This window comes from Nyctibius grandis, chromosome 9 (genome assembly GCF_013368605.1).
Source record: "Nyctibius grandis isolate bNycGra1 chromosome 9, bNycGra1.pri, whole genome shotgun sequence".
NCBI classification, from domain to species: domain Eukaryota; kingdom Metazoa; phylum Chordata; class Aves; order Nyctibiiformes; family Nyctibiidae; genus Nyctibius; species Nyctibius grandis.
In genome coordinates, this window is record NC_090666.1 from 30991267 (window position 1) to 31011957 (window position 20691).

Consider the following 20691-nt stretch of genomic DNA (forward strand, 5'->3'; position numbering starts at 1 on the left):
AGACTCTCTGGGCCTCTCACCTAAAAAAATAGCGCAGGCACCTAAGGCACTGGCTGCAGCCTTGAGCTCTCCTTGCTTTCTGGGCACATCGGTAAGCAGCATCCTTTAGCCTTTGACTGTAGGTTTTTACTGTGTACCGGGTCACAGACCTTTCTGGATTAAACAGCATCTGCATGGTTTAAGAAGATGGAGCTGATGGTCCAGATGGTCACACTGAGGCTACAATCCCATGTAACAGTTTGGACTGCACCCATGTTACAATGCACTGCATTGACTGTGGAAAGAACCGCATGCTTTTAAAGGAAAACACATATAAACCAAGAATATTAGTGTTTTTTTTTCTCCCCTTGCTGCTATCAAAAGGCTGGTGGAGGTTCCTCAGGCCGAGTTTTGCTTGTGCTGACTGCAGTCAGCTGTTCTACCCTACCGTAAGCACCCAGCCTGCCTAGTGCTTGCTTGACTTCTTATTGCTGTCTTGGTTTGTTCTGAACCCATCTGTATCTCAAACCACATCACCTGATAAAATGTTTTCCTATAAAAGCCCAGACTTTTACAATGGCATGATTCTTTACGCACCCAAGTGTGAATAAGAACTGAAAAGCCAAAGGTTATGAACTTACTTTTAAAGTGATACAAATTACAAAACCTCCTCATTTACAACTACAGTATTTAAATCCTACTTGCAGCAGCACTATCAGTAGGATCTAACTCTTGATGTACAGGAAGATATGCTTAACAAGATAAGTAAAATGCACTAAAATAAGGCTTTGGTCTTTTTCAGTGCTTTGTCTTACAATTCAAGTGTTTTCCTTCCTTAAAAACACACCCAAGTGAATGCATAGTGCAAGGTATGAGTCTGGTTGAGTAAGAAATTCTTCTGCCTGTTACCTAAAAGGATTTCCTTCCACTAACAAATAGAGTTCCCAGTTCTGCATTTAGGGCATCATCAGGAATGACATCATCCTCCACAAACTCGTCTCCAAGCTTCTTCCACCATGGCCAGCGAGTGTATTTCATCATAGTGTTGTGGGATTGTCTTGCCTTGGTAGCTACAGGGATTGATCGACTCACAAAGACATCAAGATCTTTTTCTGTGCTCTCTGCTAACCCTGGAGCATCTGTAAGAACAAGGAGAAGAGTTTTCTGTATTTTGTTTCTTATGCTGTGGTTTTACAAGCATTTCAAACAAAAAAAAAGGAGCACTACCCTCCCACTTCTCCCTGTCCTAGGTCACTCCTTTCCCCATGCTGGCATTACAATTTTATGGCTGCATGATAAACCTGGCTGGAGAAGCAATCCAAATTAAGGCTAATCTGAAAAAATAAATACACAATGGGGGGAGGGAGAAGAAGGGAGGAAAGCAGGACTACTTCATTCAGCTGCACTGGTGGCATCCACCAAAATTACTTCTTGTGAAACTATGACCTAACAGAAAGAGGAGTTCCTCGTCACTACTGCTGGATCAGTGCTCCTGGCGCAAGGTGAGATCAGTGTAGCGTTTCCACCGCCCTGGTGCAGCAGCACTGTGTATTCCCTGCCTAGGGGACCCAGGACAGCTAAGAGTGTGTTGCTGATTTGCCTGGTCAGGGAGCAATGAACTGCAGTGACACATCATGTGACAGACTAAGTTAATGAAATTCAGTAACTTGCTGAATTTCGTCCTGCTTGGGTGCTCTCTGGTGGCTGCAGTTTGCTATTCTCATGCTTTCACTCCAGGCTACTTGTCTGGAATTAAGATAGCCCAATAGTGAATTCTGTTTCAAATAAAGCCAGGCCAGAGAAAGTGAAAACATGACTCAGAATTCATAGCTCAAAGATTTCCCTCTTTATCTGGAGGAGGTGAGAGTGCTTCAACTAGCAGCTTGCTTGCAACACAAAAAAACAGAACAAAGCCAAACAAATGTAGAAGAAAAGGTTGTGTGAGATCCCCTTCTGAGAAATTTTAATGCCTTTACATAGCTTTTCTTGTGAACATATCAGAGAGAGACTTCTAGCAGAAGAATAAGCTGCTCCTTGAAAAGCAGGTGTATATACTTAACCTATAGCAACACCTGGATAATGTCTAACAAAGCCTGAACCTCAAGATAAGGTATATGGCAAAGGAAGAAAGATATTTCAGTTTTGATATGAGGCTTTACCACTGTTCCCTCTAATTTTGTCTCTCAATTAGTTTAATCCAAATGGTAATCAAAACTATGACCAGAGCAGTCACATACTCATTAGCAGCTCCACATCGGTGTTGACCTGAGCCAGTAACGTCTCTCTCCGCTGCGCTGCTCTCTGATCCAGTCTGCTCCTCAACAGGAACTGTGCCAACTTTTCCTGGGCCTGCATATGTAATTCTTTACTCATTTCTTCTGACATTTGGGAAGCCTGGAGGAAAATAACAGTTTGTTACCATTAGGAGCTGGTTATTTTAAATCTTTTGGGGGCAGAATAATGTCTAAATGAGGAATGCAAATGCTGTTCTTAATTGTTAACTTAATAATTTTGCTTCCTCTGCAGCTCTCTCCAAAGCTATCCATCATCAAGTTCATAAATTTTCCAATTACAGTTTGATTTGACCCTTTTTATTAGATTAATGGTTAAAATCCCCAATATCCTAGTACCTTGCTCACAAACAAGCAGGGTTAATGTATGCATACCTCACACGGATTATCTTGATCAGAATTTATGAAGCTGAATATATTTCATCCCTACAGTATTTTATGGTGCATCATTAATGCGAATTATGAAATGACTAAGAAACAGACCGGATGCAATTTGATGTAGTCATCCACCTTCTGCTGCAAAGCTAGTCTCTGCTCATCAGTCAGTCCCTTAGGATCTTTCCAAGGAGAGAGAAGTCTCCTCCTTCTTTGTTTTTCCAAGAATTTACAAGCCTTTGGAAAGAACATATGAGAATATGACAATCATAAACAGGAAGTTTGTCTTCTCTCTTTGTTTGTAATCAATCAGTGAAAAGTGTTTCAGTACTGCATCTGTTAAAGCATAAATTCAGCTATGATGCTGAAAAGACAACATAGGACGGTCAGCATGAATGCTAAATAGTAAGTACGAACACTCATAAGAAATTACTGACTCATCTGCAGTGTGGTGAAATTCCAGCCTTAGGTTTCAAAGTGGCAGCTCTTATATTTTAGTCACAAGACTGTATCAGGCTTTGTAACCTATGCACGGTTTAGCTCGTCTAAACAACTTGTAGCTCTAAACTATCATCCTCTGAATATTTTTTTAATAAATTATGGCTACATCGACAGTAAGAGAATAAAGAGAGCTTTTTGGGGCATTGCAATAATGCATTCAGTCCTACCTAATGTTAGAACAAAGTATATATACTTACTGCTCTCTGAATGATGACAGCCGCTTTATACTCCTTAAGACATTGCCTCTGTTGATGAAAATTTCTTCTTGCTCTATACCCTCGCCAGAATCTCTGGATAGTTAATGCTGATTTCCCCTCCATTTCCTCCATGTACTTATTTACCTGACCTACAAACGTAACAAAAATCCAGTTATAACCTGTGGGTTAGGATCTCTTAACAATTTACATTTTTAATCCTCAAACTAGATAGTACCAAAAATGCTTGGTTAAAAACCCCTCTTTATCCAAGGTCCACTAGCTGTGGGCCACATCTCAGAGACTTGTAGCTGCAGTGGAGTTTTGTAAGAAGAAAATTGTCTCCCTTTCTGCTGTGCCATTGTGAAGGCAGCCATTGATCCTGTGCCATTGATCAGTAGTTACTGAGCCCTTGTAGAATTAGCATGTTCTCTGTCAGATAATTGGTTGGGTCAGGAGAAGAGACAGTAAGACTACAGTGCAAACAGACATGCAAGATTAGGAAATATATTTGGGGAAACTGGTCTGGTTAAGGAGACACAGACAGTTTAATCTTCTGATATAGTTTAACACAAAACATACTGGCATGGATTATTTCCAGTACGGCCAGCTGTCGTTCACGAAAGAGTCTCATGGCCCGCTCTCTCTGAAGTTGCATTTGCAGTTTTAGAGCCTCATCTTCCTTCTGTTTTTTTAAATGCAGCTCCTGTTCCCGTTTAGCTCTGCAATACACAAATATATTAACGATTAGCTCAAATTCTACATTTCTTAAAAGCATCTCTCTTTCTCTTTGTGTCAAATGGTCCAGCATCGAGGGAAGAAATCCACAAAATAATCTGCCATCCCAGCTGTTGGCTGCAGGACCACACCAAGCAACGAGAAATCATCTGCAAGGTAACGAATTACCACACTATCTATAGCCATGAAAAACTCTGAGACAGTCACTCAATCTGCTATCAAATCACAGGATATATTTTTACTTAGGAAAAAGTTCTAAGGACCCTGAAGGGAACGATGCTCCATGTGGGACATTCACAGACAGCATGAACTAGAACAACAATTTTGATTCCATCATCTAGGGAAGAGGTAAAGCAACATTAGCCATCTGCTCCAGCATGCACCTTTTCCAGTGCATCCATCAGCATGCATGGCACCTGCTTTCCATAATACATACTGTTACTTTTGTACCAGCTACAAAAGTATATCAGAATGTTGGCTGTTGAGGCTCACTTTGTAAATCTGGAGGGATTTTTTTTTCCCAGGAAATTTTCTCCATCAATTTTAATAACAGAACACTAGGAAAGAATTTTCTTGCAAATTCTTCCTGATCTGTATGAGTTGTTGTAATTTGATGTTGGGATGTTGCCCTGCTGTGCTTGGCATTGGAAAAGCCCCAGCAGATGTTGCACAGATGAGACAGCTGAAAATTGTAACTGGCCCTGGAGTGTTTAAGCTAATAATAGCGTGTATATCAATTATATATATGCTAACATTTTAATAGAGAGACTAATATATTAATACTAAATATACTGATGTATCGATACTAATAATTACTGAGACCACTTCGACATGGTCCCAGTGAAGCATGAGGAACTGTGGGCTAGGGCTCCCCCTCCCTTCACTACCCCTTCTCCTCCCAATGGACCTGACCTCATTAGCAGCTTAACACTTGAGACTTTATGAGTTTACCCCATAGTGAGGTAATGATGTGACTCCTCCTCTTCTCCTATTGCAGCAAAATCATTTGCCTGCTCAGTACCTGAGTCCCCCCACTGGGCTCACAGGGACAATGAAAGGAGCACCTTAAGCACCAGGAAAGAGAATAAATGGACAGAGCACAGGCATAAGAGATGCCAGAAAGGGGAAAAAAAGGGCATAGACTAGAACTAATGTCCAGTAATTTTGGTATTGCTGCATGTCACGTACCTTTAGACTCGCAGTACTATTGAGTTATTTGTGTGTGTTCCATCACTAGCATAAACTGAGTTGTAGTTTTTCCACCAACCATACTTTCTCCTCAGTCTCTATAACTGGGCGGGGAAAGATGAGATAGAAGCTATTGTGTAAAAGAGATGCTCTCGATTTAAAGATCTGGCCCTAACTGATAAACAGCCTTCACCACGATCTGAGAGACCATAATCCTTTCACGACAGTAACGCAGACGTGAAGCGTGCCCACACATCTACCTACAGAGACAGATCATGATATATGTGATTATATCAGAATGGTCTCAAGGAAACTAGAGGTTTCCAGCCCTCACGTCTCTGCAAATTAGAGCTGTAAATCTTAGCATTTTAATCCAGGCAGTCACATATTATACTTCTAAGTGGAATGATGTCACAGGATGAAACAGGACTTCTGATGACATTTTCTTGATAAAACTATTAATAATTTTCCCTAGAAATTTTTATCAGCTCCACTAGGTGGAAAACTACAAGAATGTTTCATGAACTTTTCAGATATGTATCTGTGAAACTACCAATAGTGTCTGTCAGGTATTTAAATGTTTCTTTGATACTGATTCTTCCCCACGTAGTCTGCAAAACACATGCTCTTCTTCATTCTCTGTTCCTCCTAATGATAAGGCATATTTGTTTGCACAAGACCACACTGTGATGGGGAAATGCCTCTGAACAGAAGCAAAACACAAATAGAGTAAGATCCAAGCTTCCTTCAGCAGTTCATGGCACAGATCAGCCTCCCTCTGATCATCTCTTTATGTATATAAAATGCTTTGATTTTTGAAGCATGATTAATACAAATTATTGTCATTTTAACAGTTCTACAATTAGCTATGTAACACTGAACTAACTTCAAGGAGAGATTACAGGCTTTAACATTCACGGAGGAGACATTTCTGAAACCACAGAGTTTCAGAAGTTTATAACTTGCAGAGTTTAAGATCTTCCACAGCAGCTGCAGGTGAGCAGAGTTTGGAGTTTCAACCTCAGCTGCATTTAACCATACTTGTTCTAAAATAAATCTGTGAATATAACCAAACTCTGACTGTTAAAAATTCAAAAGTCCTCTTGAAAGTTTTCCTAAAGTCATGCTTACAGTAGTCCAAACACTATTTTTCAGCATAACACTAACACCAGCTCTGACTTAGAAAAAAAACAACACTGGAGCTGTACAGTTACTATATCGTACTCAGTACATTGGGACTGACTGAGCCATGAACACAGAACTGTAAGGACATTAATACATTTCCATTCCTCTCAATATTAAACAAACACATTCAAAAGTCCATTTAAATGACTGAAGAAGTACTTCAGAGGCACATACTAATGCTTACAATACTAAAAACACGACATAAGAAAGAAAAGGAGCTTGTTGATTGCCGATAGCCTCGCCACCCTCTCCCGTCTGCTTTACCATGTTATGTCCTAGCCCATCATCCAAGTTTTCTAGGCTATGATTTTGGCTTGCAGGCTTGCAAGGTGCCTGATGAGGGAAGAAACATTGGCTCAAAGTGTATGGTGGAGTAAAAAGGAGTGACAAGGATGTCATTCTTGGTGTTTCAGCACAAAAGCTGGCGTGGCTCGTGGCCCTCAATGGACACATTTACCCTGCAAAGCTTCCAGAATTTGAAGATGACACACTAGATAGTCCAATATCTTAATGGCAGTCTAGAAAAAAAATCATAACTGCCTGCTTTCTAACAACCTGATCATAATGCAGTGTGAATTGACTAATTGATTTCTAAGATCTAGTTTTGGCACGGTAGTGCTCAACATGTGCAAAAAAAAAGGTTGAAGAAACCTGCTGTAGAGTCTGAACTTAATTTAGATCCCTTAACCTATGTTAAATTCACACTAAATTTCTCAAAAGAGTTAGCCTAACATGCTAACATCACTGCTGAAATTCTACTTCAAATAAGACAAGCATTATTTACATAGCTTCATTCTTCTGTGGTGCTCCAAGTCAGAGGATACTATTTCTACGTCATTGAAGTGACTCCGCTTCTGAGGGTCAAAGATTTCAAATATTAATAAAGAACAAGGTCTTGCAAGCACTATACTGAGCAAGCACTATGATCCTTGGTTTCTGTAGCACTCTGGCATGGCAGATTGGAAACGCCAGGGCTAAATTGAATGCCCCACATTCAATTTAGGGTGAAATTTTGTGTCAAGTGAACTGTGAACCTGTTAACTCTTCTACCACCAGTACATCATCTTCTAGTGCTATTTAGTGCAATCCCATGCTACAGCATTCAGTTTTCCATATGCCGTAATTTTTTACACTGAAAACATATAAAAGCATCATAGAAGTAAGTTTTTTCATGGAGAAGTTTGGCAGCTGGGAAAGGGACGGTTGGAGCTTTTGGCACCAGAAGTGGCAGTTTGGTACTGCTGGAAAAGCACATTGTTTGGATGTTTCTGCTAAAAGAATCTGTAGTGCAACAGCTCATCTTGGCATCACATTACCTTTATGTTTCAGAAAGAACAGCTGACTGGAAAAAGGCATCATCAAAATGAAGGAACTCTTGGTCAGCCCAAATTTATGCCCTGGGACATAGGAACACATCCTCAGGGAAGCTATTTCCAGGAAGGACAGGAAGTGAATGGGAATAGCCAGCATATATTTGTCACAGGCAAATCATATTTGACCAGCCCGACTGCCTTCTGCGATGAGGTGACTGGCTCTGTGGACAAGGGGAGAGCAGTGGATGTCATTTTCCTTGACTTTAACAAGGCTGTCATATACAGGGTAGGGCTGACACTCAGAGGAACCTCCACAAACACAGAAAATGGGTCAACAGAAACCACATAAAGTTCAAATGGGAAGTTCTACACCTGGTACAAAATAACCTCATGAACCAGGACAGGTTGGACACTGACTACCTGGACAGCAGCTCCAAAGAAAAGGACCTAGGGTTCCTGTGGGTGACAAGTTGAACACAAGCCAGCAGCGTATCCTTGCAGTAACAAAAGCTAGTTGTGTAGTGGGCTGCACTAGCAAAAGCAGAGGCAGCAGTTCAAGGAAGATTATTATTTCGCTTTACTCGGCACTCTTGAGGTCACATCTGGAATATTAGCCACACTCTACTGGGACCCCCAGTAGAAGACAGCTGTTGACAAACTGAAGGGATAGAGATTGTTCAGATGGGGACAATTAGAGCTACGGAATGTATGACATACAAAGACAGGCAAAGAGATGGGCTTGTTTAGGCTAAAGGAAGGGAAATCAAATTTCTGTCTTCCACTACCTACAGGAAGGGAAGACAGAGCCAGACTCTTAGAGACACACAGAAAAAGGACAAGAGGCAGTGGTAAAGAGCTGCAACAAGGAAATTCCCACTGGCTGTAATGGAAGAATTCTTCACAAGGCAAGTCATGCAGCACCAGGACAGGGACCAAGTGAGATGGTGGGATCTCCATTCTTGGAGACCTCCATAACTGGATGCAGCCCCGAGCAGCTGGATCCCTTTTTGAGGCTGGCCCTACTTCAAAGTAGGAGATAGGATTAGATGACCTAAATTTTTCCTGTGACTCTGTGACCTGAGAAAAACCAAACCAAACCTTCTTACTAGATTCTTCTCCTTAGTGCTTTTAACAAAGCCATACTGTTTACCTGAAGCTTCTTTGCAAAGTGGTCACTGCTTGGGGTAGTTTTTTCAGCCTTTTCCTTGTCTGAAATCCCCTCCACATAGCCTGGATTATACAAGCTGCTTGATGCTGCCTCTGAAATTAATAAAGCAGTTAGTAGTATGTTTTCTCTGCAAATAAAACCACTTTATTACTGCTTGCATATTTGGAACAATCTCAATATTTGACCAAAAACCACCAGTTTTCAAATGCATCAAAATTCAATATTTGTAACATCTTGGGGAATTTAAGGTCCTATAAGACAGTTATTTTCATGAAACCTGTACTTGCTCCAAAGGCAGTTAATCTGATCATCTAGATCAATGCTCTCTGTGGTAAACAAATGAATCTACAGCACAAATCTAAAATATATATTAGCTGCATTAATCAATGTTAGAAATTTGTATTTAAAACACCTGAAGCACTTGGTATTTCAAATGGTGATTCAGTCAAAATACCTACACTAGAGAGGACAGAAAGACAAGTTTGGAGCATTAGCAGCAGGGAAAATGTTACATTTGCAGTATTATCAGAAGTCACTGAAATGAAATAAATCTGAAAAAAAAATCAATTCGATTCTTAAGTGGATTTAAAAAAAACCCCACAATACAAAACACCCTGCTCTGTTGAAGATGAAAGCAAGTCTCTACAAACATAACTCTGATTTCCTTTAAAGTACTGTCTCTGAGAAACCTGCATGTAAAATTTTGGTATGAAGTTCATAAAACACACATTGTCTCTTTTATTGGGAACACAGCCCAGAAGGTGTTCTTACTGAACATTTTTTCTATATGACTTAATTCTATGAAAATGCTGCCTAGAGTTCACAGATCTAAATTTGTAACACTGATGTGAGAACAGCAGATACCGTTATTTTTGTTAGCAAAACTAAATTAATTTTTTTTCCCCCTACGGTTGTATAGAAATCTATGGTGAATCTGCAACATAAAATTAATCTCTCAAGTCACAATCCCATACCTTAATCACTGGACAATTTCTTGATGTCTTCAAAAATGATGAAGGGAAAAAAAATTAATAAATACAAACCTGAAAAATCCATTAATATAGTGAAAAAATAACACAGCCTTTGAAAAGCTTCATCAAAGTGACAGAGTAAATCCATTCTAAAGATAAATAAACCACACGTAACTGAGATTTCACATACAAAAGTCTCTTTAAACTTCAGCACCTGCATTTCTCCTTTTCCATTGGATTGTTCCAAGTACAGCAGGTCCAAGAGTTGGCTGAGATCCCTGTCAAATCCTTTGCCAGTCCACTGTTTACTTAAAAGCCCTTTTAATCCTAAGAGAGAGAGAAGAAGTATGTGATACTGCTAAGGTGAATTTTTCTTTTCAGGATTTCAAGCTAACAATTTTCAAGTAAAAAAATCATATCTGATTCTATGTGCAAAGGAACACTACACTGGAGCGGAACACCATCAGTGATCTTTGAATTTCAATGTAGAACATTACCAATGAATATCTGGTGCTCCATCACAGAGGAGTATTATACAGTGATTGTAATTTTGTATGTCCAAGTCACTATCTATTGCGTCTACATAACTGGCAGTTAAATTATCAATGTACTTTCAGTGTCTTATCAGTAACTCATTGTAAGGTACTAAAAGGATGTAAAGCACCATGCAAGTGCGAGGTTTTATTAGCACCGCTTTCATATTTTTCGTAATAAAAATTATTTATTTATAACTGGAATTCTTTGATGTCTTATCTGTATAGCATAGTCTAACTGTGAGTACATGTGCATCCAATCCCTGAGACAAAATAGCTTTTTAGGTTTGCAGTAGCTAAAAAGCACACACTTGTGCTGCCCCCACAACACACACACAGTCCCTGTGCTGCAACACAGGACACAAGTAGACAGAAACACATGCTTTTTAGCTTTGTATCAGACAAATCCCAGAGCTTGAGAGTTCTGCAGGGAGTTGGAGGGAAAAGGCAGGAGGGCAGGAAGTAGACACATGTTTGGTTAGCCTCCTGAAAAACTGCAGATGCAAGTAACTTTTCTATCTTCAAGTCATGGTCCATGAGCATATTCATACACTGGGCAACTCCAACACTCATATATACTTACAGGATCTGGATATGGAGCACAAGTCCTTCATGCAAACAGAAATGACACCTCTATTCCATCACACATGCACCATTCTGGAAAGCCGATGATGGTTACACACTTGAGGGGAGAGAGAGGTGAGAGTCCAAATGGAGTCACTGGGTGCCCTAAGGCTGCCTGAGCTCTGCAAAAGCATGTAGCCTGGCTACACAAGGCAGCTCCCTCACAGAAGTCCTGTGGGTCTGATGCAACCATCTACCAGGTTCTGTACAGACTACACAGCCATATGCACCTTTCAGCTACTGACAGAGAGCACCTCAAGTGTGCCTCTTGGATGTGTCAACCCATGCAGACAAAAAGACTAGGCCCTCCTGGAAACCCGATGTAAAGACTGTGCAAGTCTTGGAGATGTGAGGTTCAGGTGATGTCCTCACCTCCAGCAGGCTGTCTTTACTGACAGAAAGCTTACCCTGAAGTACCTCATACTGGCAACAGCTCTGAGCCACTGTGAAGCCAAGTGACTTCAATGAGATGGCCAGATGGTGGAAATACAGTAATGCTTGCTTTGTTGCTGCTGTTCCTCAAACTACCTAAAGGATTCCAAAGCCTGAATGAAAACTAACATAGGGACTCTAACTTAAAAAAACAAAACCAAAAAAAATCAGGAAAAGTGTGTTATTTTTTTTCTTAATGGAAACAGGAAACATGTACAGAAGAGGGATGAAGAGTCTCTAAATGACTGTGGCATTGTGATTCTAGAGCAAAATGAAGCATAATCCTTTGATGGAGACTTCCACCTCTTCAGACAAGCCAGCATTCTACAACTGGGATGATCAGACCATCACAGCAGCTTCACAAGAATCTGCAATGTGATACCAGCCTTAGGCACATTATACTTAATTTCCCACCAAGAGGAAGCCCTCCTCTCTCAATTCTGTAAGTAAAAAGGTGGCAAAGCTGCCCATCTGGTCCAGAAATTTATCTGGCTGGTACTACCTAATAAGTAGTCAGCACAAGCGTAAAAAAGGGAATTGGACCTTTTTGTCTGGCATACCCACTTCTTACTGTCCTTGTCACCAAAGGACTGAGGCTGCTCACAAGTAGTTCTGACCATTGATAACAAACATCAAAGCCTCTTTCTTAGTCTCCACGGGCATGACAAAGGACAAAGGGGTTTCCTGGAGCTCCCTGCTAGGCTAGAGACAGAAACATGGGACGCCTCATTAATAATGAATAACATAGAGCACATTATATGCATACTCGGCCTCCTCATCTAAAGGCATCAAGACAAAACCATAAATTCATTTCATGAATTCTTGGAAAGAGTTCATTCCAATCACTTGGCTGTCAAAAGACAGTCAGCTCCTCAGTAACAGAACAGCACCTGTTCTGTTAAGCACCAGATGAGCAGACCTGTAACAGCCAGGGTCAGAAGTTGGCTTTAAGTAAAACTTTCATGCTTCTGGATTGGTGTGCTTCTTAGCACACTGGCAGATGTCTGACACACAGCTCTTACCCTGGCAGTACAGGCACCCTGCTACTAGGATCTCTCAATATCCAACCTGCACAGGAAGAAAGATGCAGAAAGAAAGAAGTAAAGCCCATCAGGTTGGAAGTGACAAACAACAGCTTTAAGAGACAAGTTGCCATATGCAGAGTCCTCAATACACAGAAAATAAATCTAAGAAACAGAAAGAGGTGCAGCACCTTAAACTACAATGAAAACGAACAGAAAAGAAGGGGAAAAAAAAACCCAACACAGCACTGCAGTTTCCGTCTGTATAGGCTAGTTATTGAACCGAGATGGGAAACCTCCATCTTTGTATTTTCACAGTGAATGTAAGAGGAGGCTGAGTGATTGTTCCCGTGCATGTTTACAAACCTTTGTAGCGAGCTGTGAGCAACTTCACAAGCTGCTTGCAAAATTTTGCCACCAACAACAGCAGTTTCGTAGCAGCATTTCCTATGACAGGATTGGTGGTAGATGAAAGCTTATAAATAAGTTCATCCAAAACAGAGTGAAGGGTCTCTTCATCAACCTGAAGCAAGACAGAACTTTAAAAAGAAGAAGAAAAAAAAAGGCGGGGAGGACAGAATTGAAGTGTTAATTACAAACTATGAGCTTTTTAACACTGACTTATTTTTAGATATGTCAGGCATTCAGGAAGCCACCATACCCCGCTAGCTGGACCAGCAATCTGATCCAGGCAGTACTACTGTTCTAAATCAACTGATTTCCATTACCTCAATTTCACAACAAGATAAAGAAAATAGCTATTTCTTCTATTTCTACAACAAGACTAGGAAAAAAAAAACCACAACAATTTTTGTACATGAAAAAGTTCCATTTTACCAAGTAGTAATGAACTGAGCTTTAAATTTAAAATTCGGAAAAATCAATGATATAAAAACAACTAACCTATTGACCCTCAAAATTTTGTGTAAAACAGACATCATTATCATTGCCGTTTCAACATCATCTGTTATTAACAACTGCAGGAAGCGATCGTTTTGCAGTACTGCAAAGAAACAAAAACAAGCAAACAAGAAATCACACAATCAGAACCGGACATGAAAATACCACAAAATAAATAAACTTCATTATGGAACATAAACCATAGCAAGTAAAACCAGATACTGTTTCTGCAACAAACTCCCTCTTTTGTAATTTTTACACTGAAACTTACTGGAATCAGTAATCTACTTCAACATCCAAAAATCATGTTGAGCCCTGTTTTTTCTGCCTTTGGATATCCCTCAGGCACTGCTGTTGCAATGGAATAAAAGCTTTTAACCTTTCATGTTACACTAGTACCAGTTTCTTATTACAACAGTGGAATTATCACTGGGGCAACAATATCTGGAAAAGATAAGGACTTCAACCTTGACAGTGTGTTACAGCAGGTTTATTTAATGCAAGTCCACTGATGTCATTAAAGCACCATCTTTTTTATTCCAGTGTATATTTAGTAATTTTTCTGGCTGTGTGTGGTTTTTGTTCTACCTTAGAAACAAAACCAAATTCTGCTTTGTAAAATCAGTGTCATTAACATTCGTTTAATCGAAAGCTTATTTTGGTCAGAAGTGTATAGTGAAGCTTGTCAGATATTTGTAAAATTTTCTGGCATGGCAACAACTTCAGAAATCTGTTTTCAAGTCTATCCACTTTTCAGGGCCAGCAATATACTCTGGTCAAATTTCTGCATATGATGATCACATAGGTAAAAAGATCAACTATATCTTAATAGAAAAAAAACCTGATTTTTTTAAGGTGTAGAACTACAAAGGGAAATTACATGAAAACACTTTTAATGTTTCTCTCTGAAAGGTTAGAGGGGAACTCTTTAGTATTTCCCTTTAGTGGATCTTTTCCACTTCAGGTATTGCTGTTTCTGTTGAGTGGACTATTTTAAGAGATTGATTTAACACCTATGCCAATTTAGAAAACTAGGTGGAGATTAGCCTAAGAGTGATTCTGGATACCTGTAGTTGCCATAAATAAATTTTCAGGTGTTTTGCGGGTTTACTTTTCCCTTACCACACGCTGCTAGTTGAACGTGCCCACAGAACAGCCAGCAGATGGCATCAGTTACTGTTTGGAACCAGTGTAAAAAATCTTGTTTTTCTTCATCCTAAACAAAAGAGAAATAAAAGCATGTGTATGTATCTATCTTCACTGAGGACTTCAGCTTGATGTAGTGGGAAGGTTTGTATGGTTCAGGGCTTTGGAGACCAAAACTCCATCAAACTCCCAGATGAGGTTGGTGAAACTGTAGGAACACCAGTCAGAAAAATAACTTGAGTCCTTCAGGGTCAGAGATCCACCAACAAACTCTAAACATACTAAAAAAAGCATCCATTCCTGAAAACATCCTGACAGGGAGAGAGAAGTCTTGTTTACTCCTTAAAAAATATTTGATAGCATAGGAGGGCTAAGAAGATAAATAATAGCTCAGTACAAATGCATCATATATTTAATTCACAAAGTGGGAAATATGTTATTTAAGATTAAAGCACAGGAAAAAAAAGGGTACAAAGTGGCCAAGGACACAGTTAAAATGGAAAAGGTTCCTAAAAACTGGCATGGTGAGGCTTCAGAAGCACCTCCTAGTTGGAGGTCTGGGAGCAAATACCAAAGGACTATTAAGCTGAAGTTTGATCAGTTTGCCAAACAGATTATGTTATGTGCTTGCCCGTGATAACAAAGGACTGGAAAAAATGACCAGGAAGAATCCAGGTTTTAACATGTGAACACACACACAGACGCACAGTCTAGAGTCTGTATTCTAGGTGTGAGCCACAGGGCACTGGAAATGTAAAATCTTGGTGTCTAGGACAGCAAAGGGGCTTTTGATAGTACTACATTGCTGACAAATGTTATTGTAAAGCACTTGGCCTGATATCTCCCACATTAATAGAGCCTCCACAAATGAAACTCTGGAAAGCCTATTCCTAGATCTGTGCTGTAAGTCCCAGCCGTCAGTCACAGTTTAACTTCTTATTTGGTTCTTACTGACAATGAGACATGATACAAAATCACAGTAGTAAGTTAAGCTGTAATATTATCAGTTCTCTGTTTTGGCAATACGTCAGTTTCTGAAAGCTATTTCAGCGCTTCCCTTGACTTCAAAGACTTGTACAAAAAGCAAACGAGGACAGAATAAACTATGAATCTCCATTGGTAGAGTGGGATTTCCAAAGTTCCACTGAGCAAGCACCAAGTCTGGGTGCCCAGTCACCTCTGAGACCACAAGGTTTAAAAGCCAAAGTACGAATTATAATGTAGACTGCATTTGCATTCAAAAGAAATCTTTGCCCACAAGCATGACTCAAGTAGCATGTAGGCTGAGACATAATAAGAAAGTGTGGGGGAAATTACATATTGCGGATAAGACTTGAGTCTCCTGGGATGTCATTCAGGAAGCTTCCTTCTTCAGCACTAAATGCACTTCTAAAGTATTGAACTAACAGAAAATACCTTACTCTGCTGATACTTTCTGAGAACTGATTGTGCTTGTGGTGTCCATCACAATACTCCGTAAGAAAACTTAGACTAAGTGCAAGAAGCCAGCGTGCCAAGAAGTGAGATACTATGGGGAAAGGGGGACATTAAAAAGAAACTACCGGAATCCATGTTATTTGGTTGGTTATTTAAATTATTCGTGGGTTTCATTTGTTGTTTTTTTCCTTTCTGATTCTGGAACTCAGAATGCTTCAAAAGCATGAGGGAACCTAGCTGGGCAAAACCCTTCTTCTCTGCAAAGAGGGAGAGCAATGGGAGAAAGTGTTCAAATCTACAAATTCACAAAGTCTGCCTTCAGGGTTCCCAACGCGCAGCTTCAAAAGCAGTGAGCATTTTTGGAATTTTTTTCCAATTTCACGGCAGAAATTGTATGGCAAAAAAAACTTCAACAAATCTGATTTAAAGTCTTAAGACTTCCTAAACCTTTTTTGTAAAGCTGAATAAAGCAGTGGGAACAGAGCCATTACAAAGACTGAACTAATTATATGCAAAGTTAAAAAGACACCACCGTGACTGGGATGCTGCTTTTTGTAAGGCATTTTTTTCTATCACACTGCTCTAATTCTTCTGTCCTACTTATCATTGCATTCCTTCCCCCTGCCTTTAAAACTTCCAAAAAGTAGTAGCCCAATTCTCTAAACAAACCCATGGTAACAAACTAGCTGTGCACACGTAATGGACCGAATGCTCCACAATGACAGATTTCAGTTTCAAAGCTCCAAGGCATAAGAAAAACTACTTTAACTTCTGGAAAATAAATTTTCATAATACCGTGTTCCTAGAATAATATCCTACTTATACAATACGTAACCCTGGAAAGTTTACAGAGGTTCTCTGCTCTTTTAACTATGAAATTTAAATACCTCGATTGCTCGGATAAATCGTGCTTGCAAGCGTCTTCCCAAAACCAGCAGGTTGTCTATAGCCGAAGGAAGGAATTTCTTGTAAAATTCCTCAGGATCTTCTTTCACCTCTAGTCCTACACAACAATGACTGAAATAGGGAAAAAAAAATAATCAACGTGAATAGTCGAGGGCCTGTTTAAACAGCTTTGAATGAATGTCACATCGTCATTGGAGAAGAAATGCTTCACTGGCATGGGACAATTCAACACTGAACAACAGCTAACTGCTGTGACAGGCTCCAAGGTAGCTGCCTCAAAAGGCAGAGGAATCACTGTCAGGCTGAGAAGAGCAAGTATGTTGCTACTTATTATAGCATGTGTCAGTTTAAAACTTATCCGAGGCACTTTCTCCTTCAGCTTTGTAGGATCTGTTCAGGCTTGTTCCACGTGCTAGGGAAGGGCTCTGATGGTCATAGAGGAAAAGAAAGGCAAAATAGAAAGGTAGACAAAAACCTGAGAAAGGAAACCTAATGAAGGGGGTGCAGATCAGGCAACCAAAATACGTATAAAAAAAATATTACTTACCACAAAATCTTCAGTGACTCTGTCTACAACTTTCCTCTAACTGAGGAATACATGTGGGCTAGAAATCAGTTCTTCAAATCTCATTTTTCTTATTTACTCACTGCAAACATGTTGGTCATTTCTGTAAGACTTTTTACAAGAAACTGCACGTTTTAGAACTGGGAAGTTTCTCAGTTCTGTACTCCGCACTGACAATAGTGCAACAAAAGAGCCTTTCTAACTTTTTATAAATTTTGTTTCCTGACATCTTATCTAGGTTTTGTTAGCTTTTTGTGAATGCACACACGTAAAGCTTTGCTTACCAAAGCCCTTGGAAAGCAAATGCTAGGCATGAAGCTGAGATTCACCTAGTTACAAAAGGACATTTTTATAGCTAAAATAAATTTCAGTATTCTCTGCAAACTGAAATAGCTGATAGGGGATGATTTAAGTATCACACAACCCTGGTGATAAATCTTGCACCTCTTAGTGAAATTCCTGGCATTAAAAATTCATACTGCAGATATGGCATAAATAAGAGATGGTTGCCTAATTGCTTCATGCCTTAGAATTTTGCTCCCTAGTTAAGCCAAAATCAAGTACAACTTGGGGAAAATGTAAAACTTATTATTTTTCCCAATATCGAAAACTGAGATTGGATCACTGGGGATCTGAGTTTAAAGTTGTCTTATTTACTAGCTAGGAATTGAACTTAATTATGCCATTCTCACAGTATCACCACATCAAGCTATCTACTCTGTATAAACTGCGTCCTCTATTATGTTTAAAATGTAAATAGATATTTAAAATAGGTATATTAAATAGATATGTAAATAGATGTTTAAATAGAGTCAAGCCAAGCTGTGAGTCAATCAGGCTGAAGATTTTTTCAAGATGAAATCTAAGTAAACAAACTTCTTAAAATAACTGCAATTCAAAATTAGCAATTACTGGGTAAGGACTGTGACACTGATGAGTACTGTTCACAAAAAAAAAGGTAAAGCCAACACAAAAACTGTTCCCACCAAACAGTTTACCCAGCTCAATGAAACACAATGCGAATGAATTAAACAGAACCAATTAGGCTATGCCTGACCCCTCTGCTCTTGACTGCTCCCTGCACTTTAACCCTGGCCTTTCCTGAACAACAAGCCTTGTTCTGGATGGGAGCCAATGTATTACAGCTTGAAAAGAAAAAGAGCAAGATGAAAGGCCAGAAAGAAAACAAGAAGAAAACTTCTTAGCAATTTTTTTGTACCTCAGTATCTCTGCTAGCTGGGCAGCAGTAGCCCAGCCTCCACGCAGCCGAGAGTGGTCTTGCCTAAGGACCAGCAGGCAGTACTGAGTAAGATCATAATCGTATATATCTTGCTTAATTTTTTTGGATTCTTCACATCCCAAGGAAGCACTATTTAAAATTCCTGTGGGAAGAAAGCAGGAGGGAGACAAAGAGAAGCGTAAGATTCTCGTGTGGAAGACTTTTTTTTTCTTTTTCCAAAACGTAAGAGGGAATATGCATACACTGAGCCAGGATTAAGGTAATTCTAAAAGCGCTAACAAAAGCATTAAATATTTTGTCAGCATTTTCCACCGCTACAGCTACAATCCATTTGTTAAGATATTATATGACAATTGGGAAGGATAGCTAAACTTAGGTTTCCATTTTCTCATTACACTTTTAGTAGTAAAACATACATTACCTGGGATATAGCCCATTTGTATGAATTTCCTAGGCCAGATAAAACCACAACCACTGTGAAACATAGAGCTTCCTTATAATTACATCCCAATTTAGAACAGGACCTAACTTGTTTCTACTGTTCCTATGAGCAGTGGCTATGTGGCAGAAGGGAAGACGGGGGGAGTCACACAGGAGCTCACAATTGCGTTTCTATGTCGACTTAAAAATTGAATACTGATGACCACTCTGGCTCTCTACCCAAAAGCACTGGGAGAAATGATTTGACCAAGTGTAAGATCCTTGCCCACATTAGCAGAGCCTTAGAAACACAGTGACAGCTGAGAGGGAGAAAAGACTTCCTCTCCATTTGCTCCCCTGCTCCTCCTCCTTACTGTTGCCAAGCCCAATGCCACCCAACACCACTCAGGAAAAGCCCTATTATCAACCTTACAGGGTTTCCAGCCCTGCCAGAAATATTCAGAAAAATCTGTATTTAAGGAGGCAGAAGGAATAAGAACTGTCTGTACTTCATTACCTCGTCCTTTTATTTTAGAAATGGTATTAATTACCCTTTAACTTCAGAAGTAGCAGGGGGATGTCCTGTTCTCTGCTCTCAGTGACCTGAGCAGCTAAGGCCCGTACCCGGGGATCCGCAGCTGCCAGCCCCGCGCTGGGCGCGTTGGCCATAGGAAGCAGAGAGAGGCCTGCAATACCATCGATTCAAGCCTTTTTCCCTTTTTAATTGTTTCAGTGCAGGCGTGGGGTCCTTAAGCCACTACTTCCATCAGACCTCCAGCTCCTCCACCATCAGCTGGAAGCTCCCGCTCTGCTCCGCGCCTCGGGCTGCAGGTCTCCCCCTGAGGAAGGAAACAAACATGGAGGAAACCCCATCCACGCTCCCGCACGCTGCCTCTCGAGGCCGCGGGCAGCGGGACTGGCTCTGCCGGCAGCGCAGGGCTCCGGCAGGGCAGCCCCAGAGAGGCCCCACGGGGCGGGCAGCACCAGAGGCCTCCCTGAGGGCCGCCAGCATCACCTGAGCCACGGGCCAGGGGGGAAAGGGGCCGCGGAAGGGCGCTGCCCGCCAGCAGGGCGGCGAGGGAGAGGTGCCCTCTCCCACCGGAGTCACCTCACGACCCCACGGCCTCCGCCGGCGGCGGTCGCGATGTCACAGAGCCGCCGGGCCCGCGGTCCCCACGAGCGGGGCCGCCACAGACGCTCTGAGGGAAGCCCCGTCCTTCCCCCCCGACCCCTCTCACCGCCACGCGGGGGCTCCCCCAATCCGGGGCGAGGGGGGGGGGGGGGTAGTTGGAAACCGAACCCGCCGGCTCTAACCCGACCGCTCCCCCTCCCCCTCTCCCCGCTGCGTGGTCGCGGCCGCTCTCCACCAACCAGAGCTCTCTCCTGAAGGAGGAGGGTGTCATTTGCATATCCGACAGTTCCACTCGTGGAAATCTACAGAGGGACGCCTCGCCGCCCAATCCAAACTCACGCTGCCCGTGACGCGCCTCTTGAAGGGGAGGTGGCTCCGCTGGCGTCGGCCTATGGAAGCGCGAGTGGGCGTGGCCTATGCGGCCAGAGGAG

General features: G+C 41.1%; 1 protein-coding gene across 3 annotated transcripts; it reads right to left on the minus strand.

Moving 5' to 3' along the window:
- Window positions 1-301: 301 nt before the first annotated feature.
- Window positions 302-20578, minus strand: IQCB1 (IQ motif containing B1). 3 transcript variants are annotated; one of them, XM_068407686.1, is made up of 14 exons: window positions 20500-20578; window positions 19680-19967; window positions 18688-18850; window positions 16885-17014; window positions 14537-14630; window positions 13418-13517; window positions 12881-13053; window positions 10118-10230; window positions 8915-9024; window positions 3923-4062; window positions 3344-3492; window positions 2754-2882; window positions 2217-2373; window positions 302-1118 (listed from the first exon to the last, which is right to left on the minus strand). In XM_068407686.1, exons 2-14 carry the CDS (start codon window positions 19795-19797, stop codon window positions 889-891), a joined length of 1806 nt encoding a protein of 601 aa, XP_068263787.1. In that variant the 5' UTR covers window positions 19798-19967; window positions 20500-20578; the 3' UTR covers window positions 302-888. The 3 variants fall into 3 exon arrangements, with proteins under 3 accessions (XP_068263787.1, XP_068263786.1, XP_068263788.1); XM_068407685.1 differs by lacking the exon at window positions 20500-20578 and adding an exon at window positions 20367-20471; XM_068407687.1 differs by lacking the exon at window positions 20500-20578 and adding an exon at window positions 20237-20348.
- Between the last annotated feature and the right edge of the window lie 113 nt (window positions 20579-20691).